This window comes from Palaemon carinicauda, chromosome 35, assembly GCF_036898095.1.
Source record: "Palaemon carinicauda isolate YSFRI2023 chromosome 35, ASM3689809v2, whole genome shotgun sequence".
Classification (NCBI taxonomy): Eukaryota; Metazoa; Arthropoda; class Malacostraca; order Decapoda; family Palaemonidae; genus Palaemon; species Palaemon carinicauda.
Genome location: NC_090759.1, coordinates 19,361,777 through 19,379,032, shown reverse-complemented (window position 1 = coordinate 19,379,032; position 17,256 = coordinate 19,361,777). Strand labels below are relative to the sequence as shown.

Genomic DNA, 17,256 nt, shown 5'->3' with positions numbered 1-17,256 from the left:
CTGCACCATGGACAGTAGCGAGTGTAGCGTACTTGTAATGGAATCCAACTGAGGTGCGGTGGAAGAAATCGAAGGCGTCGGTCCAGTCGCCGCTGCAGATGATACCGAAATCGTTTCGGTTATCTCGACTCCAGTCTCAGGAGCTATCTCATCCTCCTGCTCCAGTTCATCCACTAGGAGATTGTTCTCAGTCTCCTCCGAGACAACAGACATGTTGTCCTCTAATTGGATGCTCTGAAAGGCATCCGAAACGTCAGGTTCTACCGGAATCTGAACTAAGGGGATCTCAGGTTGAGCCTGGGGAACAATTGCATCCGCAGATGCATTAGGGAAGAGACAATCCCTCATCCTCTCATTAGGAAGGTATGGGCCAGAAGTGTTCTTCTGAAAACCCCTGACCCATTTCCGCAGCGTGTCCCTAGCTGCATCCCTAGACTCAGTAGACTTTTGATCATCAAAAGCCTCTTTAATCAGTTTGTCACAAACGGTACATACCTGTGGGTCCCATTACTTGAGAGCCCCTTTGGTGACTGCGCAGCGAGCATGGGCCCTGCACATGCCATGTCCGTAGAAGCTCTTACTACGGACCCTGCAAAAGTTGTTCCCGCACACGGGATGCTCCTCCTGTAAAGAGAGAAAAGCTATTAGTATTCGGTGAAATTCTCAGATATCAGCATACATATTTTAATTAATATTTAATTAATATTTAATTAATATTAGCTTGGATAGAGTAAGCTAGAAAGTAGGAAAGACACCTACATGTGTTTCCTGTCCAGCCCATTGCTATGACCTCCTCCAATATTGAACTATAGATTCATAATTAATTCAAGGGGAAGATAATATCCTTGGATATAAGGTGTCTTCTTAACACAATCTTCCATGTTCAATATAGGGGATTAAATTAATGGGTAATAACCATTAATTGGTAGGGAGAATCACTCCCAAAAAATGATGGTCTCACAATTGGCTGCCCATGAACCACTTGTAGGTTGGAAAACTTTTGGGCTACAGCAATGACTGGCGGCAGCATGTCTCCAGTATTGCCGAGCTTGCCGGCATCTTCTGGGCCCCCCGGCATCTGCCGGGCCCGCCGGCACCTGCCGGGCCCACCGGCACATGCCGGCCTAGCCGACATATGCCGGGCCTATTCTGGGCTATTTGAAACAGATACTGTCTTCAAAGTAGTGGGCGGCAGGTCAGCAGTTGCCGCTCTACCCACCAGCAGCCGAAGGATCTCTATTAAGTAGGACCCGGCGGCAACCGGCGGCAACTATATAAATTTTGAGTGGCCGGCTGCCAGCCGACAACTCAGTTGCCGGCAGCCGGTCATAGTATGTTCATTGTCGTTGGGTTGTCGATCAGCGACACCCACGGTAAGTGGCGGCAGAGTAACTGCCAGCCGACAGACACCCAACATGGCCGACAACAGCTACTAGCTGCCAGCGGCCGGCCCAGTATATGGAAAGGCAGAGAGAAATAGAGGATGGGGGACGGCAAAGGCTCAGCCTTGCCGGCCTACATCCCGAAAGAGGTTGCAAGTGGAAGGGGGAATTATATTCCGGCTTCCACTTAACCATATCCCATTCATATGGGGTATGGAATGCAGTTCAAGGGAGGACTGGAGAGCACACTCAAAGATATGAGGGTACCTGCCGGCAGCCGGCCCAGCCGGCAGCAGACAGGGAACCTCAGGCCAATTCTATAGATTACCCGTAGGGTCAAATGTAGAACAACGGCCAGAAGGGTGATGGTTCATCCAACACAAAAGAGACAGTGGGGAAGGGGTAGAAGTCCTATAAGTAAGGTAAAACCCTAGAGCATTACCTAATTTGAAGGATTCTGATCTCATAAAGTAACCTCAAGTAGGAGAAATTATTTTACCCAGGTTAGGTTAGTTAATTGAGAAAGCGGCCATAGGACACAATCTCACTAGAGAACAGAATCTGGTACCAGAGATCTTAAGTAAGGAAGAAATCATTTCTTTATACTAAGATCTACTAGTACAGGACTGTCTGCCAGACCGAGGAAGGAGGAAATTGATATACAAGAACCTCCAGTATGGCCTAGGGAGGACTAGCCTCCTGAACGGCAACCTAACCTGACTTGGGAAGCCATTTCACTAAGACAGTAGGATGCCTAACACAGACTTTACTCTGATTTTCCGTTCTCAGCTCAAAACCGTGTCAGTGGTTAAGAGAAAGAGACAAAACACCCCAGTAAATTTTGCCAGAACACAGTTCGCAGCAGTTAACTGAGGGTAGCCTAAGCTGATCAGAGGGAAGGGGAATTGCTCTTAGATTTCGTTAGAGATAGTATCGACTTAAAAAGTATAGGAGGTGTCAGTCTCCCCTTAAAAGACAATACAAGAGCAATAAGGGACATGTAAGAAAGTATACTAAAGCCCCTAGGCTATTAAGTCTAGGAGCATAGAGAATCATTCACCGAAACACTCTTGTATACTATCTTGGAAGAGGAAAATATTATGCAGTAATATCTTAATTGTATAAAATATTGCCTGAGCTTCAATAAAAGCGTTGGTGGCACCAGTTGAAAGGTGGGGGGTGGTTGTGCCACCGTCTGGGGCATCGTGGCCATGGGAAGCTGTTGCTGTTGCTTTGGCCAAGAGGGCACTCTTGGTCGTTTTGACTTGTTCTTCGGCTGGGGACCCTCATCAGCGGAAGATTTCCTTTTAGAGGACAAGCCCCATTTGGAGAGGAGATTCCTATTCTCCGAAGCGGCTTTATCTACGACCTCTTTGACCACTCCCCTTGGGAAGAGGTCTTTTCCCCAGATATTGGAAGCTATCAGCTTCCTTGGTTTGTGCTTCACTGTAGCAGAAGCGAACACAAACTCCCTACAAGCCCTTCTGGCTTTAATAAAATTGTATAAATCCTTGGTGACTGTTGCCAAATGAGATTTGGCAAAGACCATGTACATATCTGGGGTGTCTGGGATGCTTGCCATAGTCTCTAAGCCAGTCTGCAGAGACATGGAAGCAGCGAGACATTCCTTAGTCTCCTGTTCCCTGCACAGGAGAAACTCTGACAGCTTCGGGAGATCTTCGTTGAACTGCCGTCCAGCGATATCTGCCTCTAGCTTCCCAACTGTGAAGGTGTTTTGGACATCCTTCCAATCCTTATCATCTGAAGGGAAGGCGAGGGAAAATGGTCTACACTCTTCAAGTGTAGGGCAAGGTTTCCCTGCCTCAACTGCCTTTAAGGCTGCCTTAAACCCTTTGTCCATAAAGGGGAAGGCACGTTCGGAGTCAGCAATAAAGGATGTGTGCTCTTTGCTGAGAGCCGGCACCTTGGAAGTAGTAAAGGCCCTCTCTTTCAAGGTGGTTGTATATAAGGCCTGTGCCTTAGATAGATTAAGGACAATCGTCTTCTTCTGCTCTGTTTCCTCCTTGGATGCTGGTTCCGTCCTCAGACGGACATAGCAATTCGAATAGGCCCCTTTACTAGGCCAAAATTCGATTTCCTCTACTGGAACTGTTCCCAGTTTCTCTGAGAGGAAGATCTTCCCCCCCCCCCGACATAGGCATATGCTCTGCGTACCTCCATAGGTTAACGTCAGAGAAGGCGGGGAGGTCCTTAATGTTTAACTTCGGGGCTAAACGTGACGCAACTAGCTGATGAATCTCCGTCCGGAAGATGCTTCTTTCTCGGACGATTTCTTCTGAATGTCCTGCACCATGGACAGTAGCGAGTGTAGCGTACTTGTAATGGAATCCAACTGAGGTGCGGTGGAAGAAATCGAAGGCGTCGGTCCAGTCGCCGCTGCAGATGATACCGAAATCGTTTCGGTTATCTCGACTCCAGTCTCAGGAGCTATCTCATCCTCCTGCTCCAGTTCATCCACTAGGAGATTGTTCTCAGTCTCCTCCGAGACAACAGACATGTTGTCCTCTAATTGGATGCTCTGAAAGGCATCCGAAACGTCAGGTTCTACCGGAATCTGAACTAAGGGGATCTCAGGTTGAGCCTGGGGAACAATTGCATCCGCAGATGCATTAGGGAAGAGACAATCCCTCATCCTCTCATTAGGAAGGTATGGGCCAGAAGTGTTCTTCTGAAAACCCCTGACCCATTTCCGCAGCGTGTCCCTAGCTGCATCCCTAGACTCAGTAGACTTTTGATCATCAAAAGCCTCTTTAATCAGTTTGTCACAAACGGTACATACCTGTGGGTCCCAGTACTTGAGAGCCCCTTTGGTGACTGCGCAGCGAGCATGGGCCCTGCACATGCCATGTCCGTAGAAGCTCTTACTACGGACCCTGCAAAAGTTGTTCCCGCACACGGGATGCTCCTCCTGTAAAGAGAGAAAAGCTATTAGTATTCGGTGAAATTCTCAGATTTCAGCATACATATTTTAATTAATATTTAATTAATATTTAATTAATATTAGCTTGGATAGAGTAAGCTAGAAAGTAGGAAAGACACCTACATGTGTTTCCTGTCCAGCCCATTGCTATGACCTCCTCCAATATTGAACTATAGATTCATAATTAATTCAAGGGGAAGATAATATCCTTGGATATAAGGTGTCTTCTTAACACAATCTTCCATGTTCAATATAGGGGATTAAATTAATGGGTAATAACCATTAATTGGTAGGGAGAATCACTCCCAAAAAATGATGGTCTCACAAATGGCTGCCCATGAACCACTTGTAGGTTGGAAAACTTTTGGGCTACAGCAATGACTGGCGGCAGCATGTCTCCAGTATTGCCGAGCTTGCCGGCATCTTCTGGGCCCCCCGGCATCTGCCGGGCCCGCCGGCACCTGCCGGGCCCGCCTGCACATGCCGGCCTAGCCGACATATGCCGGGCCTATTCTGGGCTATTTGAAACAGATACTGTCTTCAAAGTAGTGGGCGGCAGGTCAGCAGTTGCCGCTCTACCCACCAGCAGCCGAAGGATCTCTATTAAGTAGGACCCGGCGGCAACCGGCGGCAACTATATAAATTTTGAGTGGCCGGCTGCCAGCCGACAACTCAGTTGCCGGCAGCCGGTCATAGTATGTTCATTGTCGTTGGGTTGTCGATCAGCGACACCCACGGCAAGTGGCGGCAGAGTAACTGCCAGCCGACAGACACCCAACATGGCCGACAACAGCTACTAGCTGCCAGCGGCCGGCCCAGTATATGGAAAGGCAGAGAGAAATAGAGGATGGGGGACGGCAAAGGCTCAGCCTTGCCGGCCTACATCCCGAAAGAGGTTGCAAGTGGAAGGGGGAATTATATTCCGGCTTCCACTTAACCATATCCCATTCATATGGGGTATGGAATGCAGTTCAAGGGAGGACTGGAGAGCACACTCAAAGATATGAGGGTACCTGCCGGCAGCCGGCCCAGCCGGCAGCAGACAGGGAACCTCAGGCCAATTCTATAGATTACCCGTAGGGTCAAATGTAGAACAACGGCCAGAAGGGTGATGGTTCATCCAACACAAAAGAGACAGTGGGGAAGGGGTAGAAGTCCTATAAGTAAGGTAAAACCCTAGAGCATTACCTAATTTGAAGGATTCTGATCTCATAAAGTAACCTCAAGTAGGAGAAATTATTTTACCCAGGTTAGGTTAGTTAATTGAGAAAGCGGCCATAGGACACAATCTCACTAGAGAACAGAATCTGGTACCAGAGATCTTAAGTAAGGAAGAAATCATTTCTTTATACTAAGATCTACTAGTACAGGACTGTCTGCCAGACCGAGGAAGGAGGAAATTGATATACAAGAACCTCCAGTATGGCCTAGGGAGGACTAGCCTCCTGAACGGCAACCTAACCTGACTTGGGAAGCCATTTCACTAAGACAGTAGGATGCCTAACAGACTTTACTCTGATTTTCCGTTCTCAGCTCAAAACCGTGTCAGTGGTTAAGAGAAAGAGACAAAACACCCCAGTAAATTTTGCCAGAACACAGTTCGCAGCAGTTAACTGAGGGTAGCCTAAGCTGATCAGAGGGAAGGGGAATTGCTCTTAGATTTCGTTAGAGATAGTATCGACTTAAAAAGTATAGGAGGTGTCAGTCTCCCCTTAAAAGACAATACAAGAGCAATAAGGGACATGTAAGAAAGTATACTAAAGCCCCTAGTCTATTAAGTCTAGGAGCATAGAGAATCATTCAACGAAACACTCTTGTATACTATCTTGGAAGAGGAAAATATTATGCAGTAATATCTTAATTGTATAAAATATTGCCTGAGCTTCAATAAAACTTGTCCAGGAAGGTTATATCATGCATGAAGTGTGTAGGTGCCTAGGCTAGGAAGACTAGCACTCGTGAGGCTCGATCATAAATAGCCAAATCCACGACAACATTGACATAATATGAAATTCCCTAGCTAAATATCTAAATAGCTAAAGTTATTAAAGCGAGATAATGCCGGGAAATCGTTCTTGATAACTAAATGAACAAGAAGAACGAGTGCTTCCATGACGCCATCCGGCTGGCAACAGCTCTTGTTACGTTAATTACGATCTCAATCGAAGAGTAAAACTGGCAAGAGCTTACATTTACACAATCTAAAGATATTACTTAATTTTCCGGAAGCTGATGAGGCTGGTGAAGACATCATAGCGACGAAATAGTTCCAAAATAGCGAGAGATAACACGGGATAACACCGGTCAGCAAAGCTACAAACGAAAGAATGGCTTGGTGGCGCCACGTGGTGGCGATTCAGCGCACTATTTACAGTACAGTAGGAGTGTCGAGAGCATCGCCTCTTTAACAACTCTCCTATATTCTGGCCACTTTTTCCCTCTCGAAGCGAAAACACTATCGGGGGTGTAGATAGCTATGAGACGTGTCAAGAATACGTTCTCTGATATACGCGATATCCCTTTTTAAATTTTAAGGGATATTCGCTCCAGGAGTTAGAATTCTGGATACCTTTGGTAAATTCTCTGGGATAAATCACTGTAGTCAAATATACCTAGGAAGCTACTAATGAAGGAACTTCCATCAGGACGACATGGCCTGAGCCCAAAAAAGGTAGAAGTTGTACAAACCAATTTTTCATTTTAAGACATGTGGTACAGCAATATGTAGAATATAGACATCCACTTTTGGTGGCATTTTTAAACTATGAAAAAGCCCTTGATAGTGTCCACGGACAATTTTGTGGAGAGGCCTGTGATATTATGGAATTCCTCTTAAATATGCAAATTCGATTATAAGTGTTCATGTGCATAGCAAATGCAAAGTTAATGTTAGTGGAGACCCATCAAATGAATTTCCTGTGAACAGTGGAGTACTCCAAGGGAATGTGTTGTCACTTATGTTGTTTTTCCTCCTCATGGATATTTTAATGGATAGAACACTTGGGGATGGTGGAGAAGGATTGGACTGGATTGGTAATAGGAAATTAGCAGACCTAGAGTATGCTGATAATGCTGTCCTTAGCAGAACACTACAAGATTTGCAATGCTTGCTTATCAGAATGCATGAAATATCACATAAGTTTGGGCTGAAGATAGATAGAAGAAAAACATTGATGATGAGAACAGAATATGCACTGGACGTTGAAATATTATTGGAAGGAGGAAGAATTAATAAGGTAGAATCATTTTAATAATCAGGAACTCTAACAGGGTTTTTAGAATTAGAGTTTAATGAAAGATTGAAAGAAAAAGCCAATTAGACAGTGGCTGGGTTAAGTAAAATTTAGAAATATAATCGCCTGAGATTACTTTTAAAAATCAGGATACATATCAGTTTAGTGAGATCGGTGTTAATGTATGGACATGATTCATGGTATGAAAATGAAACAATATCCATCAGATTTAGTAGATTTGAGAACAAAGCTCTCAGAAGAATATTGGTAGTTAAATGGCAGGACAGGATTAGAAAAGAAACTATAAGAGAGATTACTCGAGTGCCATATGTGGATGAGATCATGGTGAGGGGTAGATGGAGATGGTTTGGGCATGCTTTTAGCGCACATGGCTGAGGACTATGAATCATGAAGTAGAGGATGAATGGAGAAGTATTGATTTAAAACTTCAAGACAAAGACGACTGGTGAAATCTAACCGAGGCCCTTTGCGTCAATAGGCATATCATGCTCAGCTCTCCCATCCCTCTGGTAGGGAGGAAAGGAGTAGCCATTGTACTAACTGTATGTTACACTATTGTACATAGTAACGACAATGTGACGAGCTGAGAGAAGGTTGTGACTCGTCACATTGTCGTTACTCTGTAGTATCGTGTGACACACGGTTGGTACACCATACCGTGGTGAGAGGGGTATGCATGTTTGTGCATATCTAGAAGGGTCTGGTACACTAGTATATTTTATGTACATTAGTGTATGTGTATAAATATTATAAACTATTTTCAAGATCTATAGTACTCGTGATAGAGTAGCTTAAAACAGGACATAATTCCCAACTACTGAATGATCTTACCTCATTTCGCTATTGATAGCGAGTCATGTACTTGAGTATGCAAGTTGACAGCGCTGCTGTCTGGTGTTTTCCACTTTCCCAAGCTATCAATGAACCCACCAATGACTAAAACAGTAATATTTTTGAATTAAAGTCTGCAGCAATGAAATCAATAAAATTTATAGAATTAATTGGTACTGAGATATCATTGTTTGAATTTTAGTTTCATGTATAGGATTTTTGAATGGTTACGCTGTTTTTTTTTCACTGCAATCAATGGCGTTTTGTTCCTTTCTACGAGTAAAACACACAAGTGAACCTTAAATCCTTGCCTGATCTAGCTTTACTATTAGCTTTGTTCTAACTCTTAAATAATATTGGTGCAAATTTAAATTAACTTAAAATCATGATCCCAACCCTCTTAAAATAGCATTAATTCTTAGATTTCAACATTGTCATTAACAGTCTATTATGATATCTTCATGGAAATAGAAGTAGATTAAACAAAAAATGTAGTCTGAAATGTTCTCAGCTTTTCAGCTTTTCACGGGGTCAGCTCCAAGTTTGAAGGAACAACTCCTGAATTCTTTGTCTAACAGTGACCTTAACGTCATACATAGCAAAATATAACTCATATCGTGTGAGGTGAAGCAATTTAATTGGCTAATCTCCATCTACACAGGGAATAACTTTGTGAAGATACAACACATCACAAATATGCCACATTACATGAAAAGCTGCATCTAACCTAAGATTACAATCTAGCAGATTAATTAATTCTAACTCAAGGACTCATAAATATAGTTTAAAGCATGCTATAAAAAGTTAAGGTTTCCTCACCCTTTTTGAGTGGGGATACCTTAACATGTTGAAACTGTTTGAGTATCCTCATGATCAGCAAAGATGTACTGGACAAAAGTTTCCCAACATCAGCAAACTACAATGACTAGTCTTCTTCTTTGACATTATTAACCCTACATTAAGAGGTGGGTTGTCAGATGTGCCCTCTCTAATGTCTTCTATCAAAGGCATCCTCTTCCACCAAACCTCTTTCCTCCACATCATCCTTCACCTTATCTCGCCCTCTAAATTCTTTGCCTTCCTCTCGATCTTCTCCCCTTGACAGGATCCTCCTAAGGCCTCCTCACTCCCTCCCCACCATCCATCCTCAACACGTGCCCACCATCTCAGTCGTGACACTCATCACCTCTGTAATTTTACTACGCCTGCCATCTTTTTATTCCACCATTTTCCAATCTTTCAAGCAGTGATGTTCCCATAATCCACCTCAGCATTCCCATCTCTGTTCTCTCAAGCTTTGCGTCCACCTTTTGTCTTAGATCCCACGTCTCCGATTCATACATTAACACTGGTCTGAGGATTTCGTACTGCAGTGGACTAGAAACAACTGCATTTGTTGTGTAAAAAGTCATATTGTGCAAAATTCATTGTGTGTTTATGTATTGTGTCGTTATTTTTATCAATAAGCTTCCTCATAAATTCTTGGTTTAATCAGATTGTATGGAATCGCTTACACCCAAGCAAACTTCTAAGCATTGGTTTGACCAGGAAATCCAACGATCCCAGACTGTCTGTCGTGCACGATGACAACATGAAGTGGACCCTTCAAATCACAAATGTGACTCGATATGACCAGGGGAGATATCAGTGTACTGTATATTTCAATAGAACCTCAATAAGTCAAGTTGCGCATTTGTATGTCCATGGTAGGTACTGACTTTGAACAAGTTGAATAATTATTATTTTTTTTTTTTTGTCGTTTATACCTTTTTATAAGGGTAATATTTTTAAGAATATCTTCCCTGCCGTCTTCTTCTTCTTCTTCTTCTTTTTCTTCTTCTTCTTCTTCTTCTTCTTCTAATATTAACTAATACAGCATTTGTGTTGATAAAAACACTTATCAAAAACACCATAGTCCTTGAAATAATTTTGCACTACCTCTGTTTCATGTCATCACTTATAATTAAGTCTAGCGAATGTCCAGTTAAAGTAGTTGTGCAGTCGACATTATTCAATAGTCGATATGATTCTAGTAACTCACTAAATGCCAAAGCGTCAGGATTTGATGCGTCATCCATCCAAAAATTGAAGTCTCCATAGATAAGACGCGGATGGCAAGAAATTGGCTTATCTTGTAATAGAATAAATTGAGAAACAATGTATTAGGTGATAAGGTTATATGATATACAAGATAAGTGTTTGAAAGCTATAATTTTCTTATGAAGGGGAAGCAAAGTACTTTGAAGTTGGAAAAGTAAATGAGTTTGCGTAAAAGTAGGTTTGAGAGTAGTGTGTGTTATACCTCAATGATTGTTTAATATATTTAACCTAAGATGAAGTGATGGGAATCGACGGTCATGATGTAAGAAATTATTCATAAATGAAATAAAGAACGGTTGAAGTTTGCAATGCTAATTACCTATAGTGAAAAGAAACTGCAGGCACTAATGAGAGTTTGAAAGTATTTACAATAGAAGGAATGAAAGTGAATGAATACCAAGAATAAGACTATCGGTGTAAATGGAAACCATAAAGATGTGATAACTAATGTTAAAATGGATGGTGGAACGATTACTTTTATAGCCGAAGGTGAAAATCTAGAGGCATAGGAAATTGATGAATATATGCATGGGATGGCTCATATTGTTTTAAGATATTTTGTTCGTGTGGAAGGACTGAACGACGAGAGATTCTTGAAAACTGCATAATGCAGAAGTAGGCCTATTTGGTAGAGAGTAAGACCTAACGACATACATAGCAAATGAATGTCCTGCGTAATTAGGACGTTCAGGAGTATGTGCAAGCCAGAGGTGAGTTGTGAAGTTTATGAAGGATGTTCAGTGTGCAAGTGATAAGCTGTTTGTATCAGCATAGGAAGCAGATCAGCGGCCAGTTTTCTGAAAACATTATGATTAGAGGACTGTTTCTGATTCGGCAGTTAAAAGTACACAAAGACACTAATAGGCAGATATTCAGTTATTTATATATATATATATATATATATATATATATATATATATATATATATATATATATATATATATATATATATATATATATATATATATATATATATATATATATATATATATATATATATATACTGCGTTTATAATAATTTTGTCCCCAACTCTCTTTAATTCTATATTAAAATATGGAACCACAATCATTTTTTTCATATTGAATTCACCCTTCTTTGTCAATATAGAGCTAAGTGGAAAGTCCTATATGATACGTACTTCTGCTAAGGCTTGGCTATATATATATGTATATATATATACATATATATACATACATATATATATATATATATATATATATATATATATATATATATATATATATATATATATAAAAATATATATACATATATATATATATATATATATATATATATATATATATATATATATATATATATATATATATATATATATCATTTGTATAATGATTCATGTACGTAATTAAAATTATAAAGTAAATAATACGTTTTATATGTATCGAGTTCTTGATAAATAGTCCTATTATGAATTTGAAGAAGCAGAACAGAACGAAGAGTCAGTTGTAATGGCAATGAAATATATTCATTCCATAAAGACAATAAGAGAACAAATGTCTTATTGGAGTCCACTGATGGAGAAGTATAACAAATAAGGGTGACTATTTCCCGTTTTGAAATTAGTAGCCCGCCAATGTATGGCCCAAACACAGCTTTTAGCTTCATCAGCGGACTTAACGTGGTGCACTGTAGGCAATATATAAGTGTTTGCGCCTTCTCTTCATGCTATCCAACTGCTTTTAACTTCTCACATTGCACCTCAGTTCAGTTCAGTTCAGTTGCTAGGCGGAGGGATTTGCCATATATATATATATATATATATATATATATATATATATATATATATATATATATATATACATATATATACATATATATATATATATATATATATATATATATATATATATATATATATATATATATATATATATATATTCTTTTCTTATTCCCTCTTTATTAAACAAAACGTTTGATATTATCTTTTTTCCTTCGTATGGCTGCTGTAATTCCTTTATTTTTTTCTCTCGTCGCTGAGGTGTGGACAGTAGAGTATGAAATGGGCGAGGTCCTCTGTTTCTGCTCCACATTGCTTACATTCTGCACTTCCTCTTAATTCATGTCTTTTCCTTCCTTTTAGTCTTAGGCTGTTGGCACTAGCTCAATGCATGATAACTGAATCTGGGTTTTTTTTTCCTGTTTCACATGGGAATTAAATGCCCTCCAGAGCTCCGGTTTAGGACTTTATGTCCCCAAAATCATAAATACAACACAACAAACACATTTTCGCACTCTTACAAATACAGGATAATGTTTTTGGCCCATTACTTTTCATACGATATACACATGACAGTTATTATTATTATTATTATTATTTGCTAAGCTACAACCCTAGCTGGAAAAGCAAAATGCTATAAGCCCAGGGGCCCCAACAGGGAAAATAGCCCAGTAAGGAAAGGAAAGAAGGAAAAATAAAATAGTTTGGCCTAGAAAACAAGCTCGTTACATAATATGCAGATGATGCTACTCTCTTTGCATCAATTCTATCTCCTGAATGCATAATTGGGGTTTCTGAATCCCTTGATAGAGACCTAGCTAAAATTAGTGCATCGTGCATATCATGGGGCATGAAGTTGAATCCTAACAAAACTCAAGTATGCTTGTAATTAGGTCAAGGACAGTGGTTCCTCAACATCCGGATCTTAGCATTGATAATGTTTCTTTAACTCTGTGTGACTCTTTTCAAATTTTAGGTGTGATTCCTGATAGTAAATTTACATTTGAAAAATACATTAGGCCTATGTCTTCTTTCCTTTAATTACACAAAAAATTTGTTTTATTGAGAAAGTCTTTTAAGAATCTCGGTGATCAATCTATGCTGAAGAAATGTTTTAATTCTTTCAGTCTACCTTGTTTCGAGTGTTGTTCTCCTGTCTGGTCTTCAGCTGCCGATTGTCATCTTAATTTGTTGGACAGGAACTTACGGTTTATTAAATTTCTTATTGCTGATTCTTGATATTAATCTCTGGCAACGTCGTTCAATTAGTTCATTATGCATGTTGCATAAAACTTTTTTTTTATAAGTCTGACCATCTATTGTGTTTAGATCTTCCCGGACAGTACCATCCTGTATGTAGTACTGGGTTTGCAATTAATTCTAATAGTCAGGCGTTCTCCACCATGAGGCTCAATACTACACAGTATTCTAGAAGTTTTATTTCAGTTGTTACCAAGTTGTGGAATGATCTTCTTAATCGGGTAGTTGAATCAGTAGAACTTCAAAAAAATTCAAACTTTTAGCAAATTTTTTATGTTGAACAGGCTGACATAGTCTTTTTATAGTTTATATAGAACAGTGATCGTACCAACTGTGATGTATGGATCGGAGTTGTGGGGAATGAAAGTGACAGAGAGACAGAAATTGAATGTGTTTGAGATGAAGTGTCTAAGGAGTATGGCTGGTATATCTCGAGTAGATAGGGTTAGGAACGAAGTGGTGAGGGTGAGAATGGGTGTAAGAAATGAGTTAGCAGGTAGAGTGGATTTGAATGTGTTGAGGTGATTTGGCCATGTTGAGAGAATGGAAAATGGCTGTCTGCTAAAGAAGGGGATGAATGCAAGAGTTGATGGGAGAAGTACAAGAGGAAGGCCAAGGTTTAGGTGGATGGATGGAGTGAAGAAAGGTGGGTGATAGGAGGATAGATGTGAGAGAGGCAAGAGAGCTTGCTAGAAATAGGAATGAGTGGCGAGCGATTGTGACGCAGTTCCAGTAGGCCCTGCTGCTTCCTCCAGTGCCATAGATGACCGCGTAGGCAGCAGCAGCAGTAGGGGATTCAGCGTTATGAAGCTTCATCTGTGGTGGATAATGGGGGAGGATGGGCTGTGGCACCCTAGCAGTACCAGCCGAACTCGGTTGAGTCCCTTGTCAGGCTGGGAGGGACATAGAGAGGAGTGGTCCCCTTTTTTGTTTCATTTGTTTGATGTCGGCAACCCCCCAAAATTGGGGGAAGTGCCTTTGTATATGTATGTATGGTATGACATATCTGTTTTGATATTGTTACTGCTCTTGAAATATAATATATCTAGTGTTCATTTCTTCTCTTATAATCTATTTACTTCCTTTCCTCATTGGGCTATTTTCCATGTTGAAGCCTTTGGGTTTATAGCATCCTGCTTTTCAAAATACAGTTGTAACTTAGCTGATAATAATAATAATAATAATAATAATAATAATAATAATAATGATAATGATATGGCAGCTGTGAGATAAGTTTTTGTTTATTGACGAGACGAATGTTTACTTTGGATAGCATTCTGACAGAAAGCAGATGTGAAGCATCCACTTATATGAGGTGGAAGGCCAGCACCTTGTGCCCTGAAATTATCATTTGTATTATAATCACCGTTTTAAAACTACTGTAGCTCTGCTTTTTTTTTTCATTAAATGTATTCTAATTGATATAAGGTAGGACTATATGTTCTCCCTTATTTCTCTGTATGCTTTTTCCCTTTGGAGTATGTGGCGGCTGAAGGCGTTTACCTTCTACTGCCTTCTCCGAAGCTCAACGGCGTATACTATGATTTGAAGTTCTTTGGCATCCAAATATATATATATATATATATATATATATATATATATATATATATCTATATATATATATATATATATAAATGCATTATGAATGAATGATTTGAAGTTCTTTGGCATCCATATATATATATATATATATATATATATATATATATATATATATATATATATATATATATATATATATATATATATATATATATATATATATATATTTATCTTTGCATCTTTTCCCATTTTCATGTAGGGTCGATGTTTCTGACCAGCTTTATCCATCTACCTCTGTTCCACACTTCATAACTGGTTAATTCCTTTGATCGAAGGTCATCCTTGATACAGTCCATCCACCCTCATACCTAAAGTCATACCAATCCTTTCTGCGTATTGCCCTAATCAGGGTCACCCATATTTTGTTGGGTGGTAGTAAGCATTCAGACAAAATCTCCCACCAACACCAGTCCGCACTAGCCAGCGTGGCGATAAAATCTGGTCAAACCCCAGACATGTCTGAGGCCTTTGCACTGCAGTGGTCTAGAAACGGCTACATTTGGTGTTGTATATGTACACATGTATGCTTATATTTAAAGACATTATATTTATTTCATTATGATAGAACCTGACTCCATTCCCCTCCTTTTTCATTCAGGTCCTAGATATGAACGAGTCAATACTTTCACGGCTAGCTTTGGAGGCACTGCGAGTATCACTTGTGAAGAGAAAAACATTCCGCAACATACAGAGGTAAGTTAAATGGCCATCCTTTATCTATATTTGAATAATGATAGCCAATCACGCAATCATCAAAATAGATTATCTATCAGAAAAATCTTTTTCCGACCAAGTGATAGAATGAAGTTACCTCGAATGTCATTTTCTTGGGAAGATGAGTGAATGAATAGTGAGGACAGTTACCTATTCATGGTAGGGAATAGTTGGGAATAGTTAAGTATTAGTAAGAGTAATGTAAAGTGTCTTTTAACCACAACTGAATTTGTGGGTTGTGGTGGCCGATGTGGTAACGTCCGTGACTGGTTAACTCCAAACTGGTGTTCGAGTCCCGCTCAAATTCCGTAGTTTATTTGCTCGCTGCAATCTTACCATCTTTGTGAGCTAAGAATAGGGGGTTTAGGGGAGCCTATAGGTCTATCTTCTGAGTCATCAGCAGCCATTGCCTGGCCCTCCTTGATCCTAGTTTAGGTGGAGAGGGGGCTCAGGCACCAATCATATGCATACTTGGTCAGTGTCCAGTCTAGGGCATTGTCCTGCTCGATAGGGCAATGTCAGTGTCCCTTGCCTCTGCCATTCTTGAGCGACCTTAAAAGTACATTTTTCTTGTTATGGTCTTAAAGTGAATTTAGTGCAACAATTGCTTATTTTTCATTTAGTTTTTGTTTTCTGGTATTCTTAGCTAATAGCTTAATATTTTTGATGTTGAAGTTAAATTTTGTGGATTTTGCCAAATGGAAGTTTTTGAGAGACTGTGGGCTTTGTTCCAACCCATAATCTTCATAATCTTCCCTGTCTATGAAGTAGATTCTCGGTCTTTTGGAAAAAGACTACAGTATATAGACGGGAACGTCCCTGCCTGGCTATCTTCTGATCTGGGATTCGAGACGAGATCAACCTCGATAGTTTCTTTTAGTGTCTACAACCTCACCATCCTTGTGTGCTAAGGATGGGGGGTTTGGGGGAGCCTATAGGTCTACCTTCTGAGTCATCAGCAGCCATTGTCTGTCCCTCCCTGGTCCTACCTTTGATGGAGGAGGCTTGAGCGCTGATCAATTCCATTATTATTATTATTTTTACTAGCTAAGCTACAACCCTAGTTGGAAAAGGAGGATGCTGTAACAACAGGAAAAATAGGCCAGTGAGGAAAGGAAATAAACACTACAAGAGATGTCATAAACCATTAAAGTACAATGCTTCAAGAACAGTAGCGACATTAAAATGAAATAAAATCTATGGTCAGTCTGGGGCATTGTCACTACCCTTTGCCTCTGCCATTCATGAGTGACCTTTAAACCTTCAAACAGTTGTGGACACATTAGGTAGATAGGAAATAATTCCAAATCTGCTCCAGCAGAGGTTACAATGGGGACACTTCTTATCTGCCTTTGATCTTGTCGCCAATGGAGGTTGTGCCACCAAAAGTTGTGGAAACGCTTGAAGGGTGAGACTGAGTAACCCACTGCAGTTAG

At 40.3% G+C, this 17,256-nt stretch overlaps 1 protein-coding gene across 5 annotated transcripts in view; it reads left to right on the top strand.

Moving 5' to 3' along the window:
* The window catches only part of LOC137627651 (obscurin-like), a 253,347-nt gene that overhangs the window by 193,977 nt on the left and 42,114 nt on the right, over positions 1-17,256 (top strand). The window contains exon 17 of one of the 5 annotated variants that reach the window (XM_068358799.1): positions 15,705-15,799. The exons of the other annotated variants lie outside the window; for them this stretch is intronic. Within the exon in view, the coding sequence (XP_068214900.1) occupies positions 15,705-15,799 (95 nt within the window). The remainder of the gene's footprint in view (positions 1-15,704; positions 15,800-17,256) is intronic. 5 annotated transcript variants of the gene reach the window in all.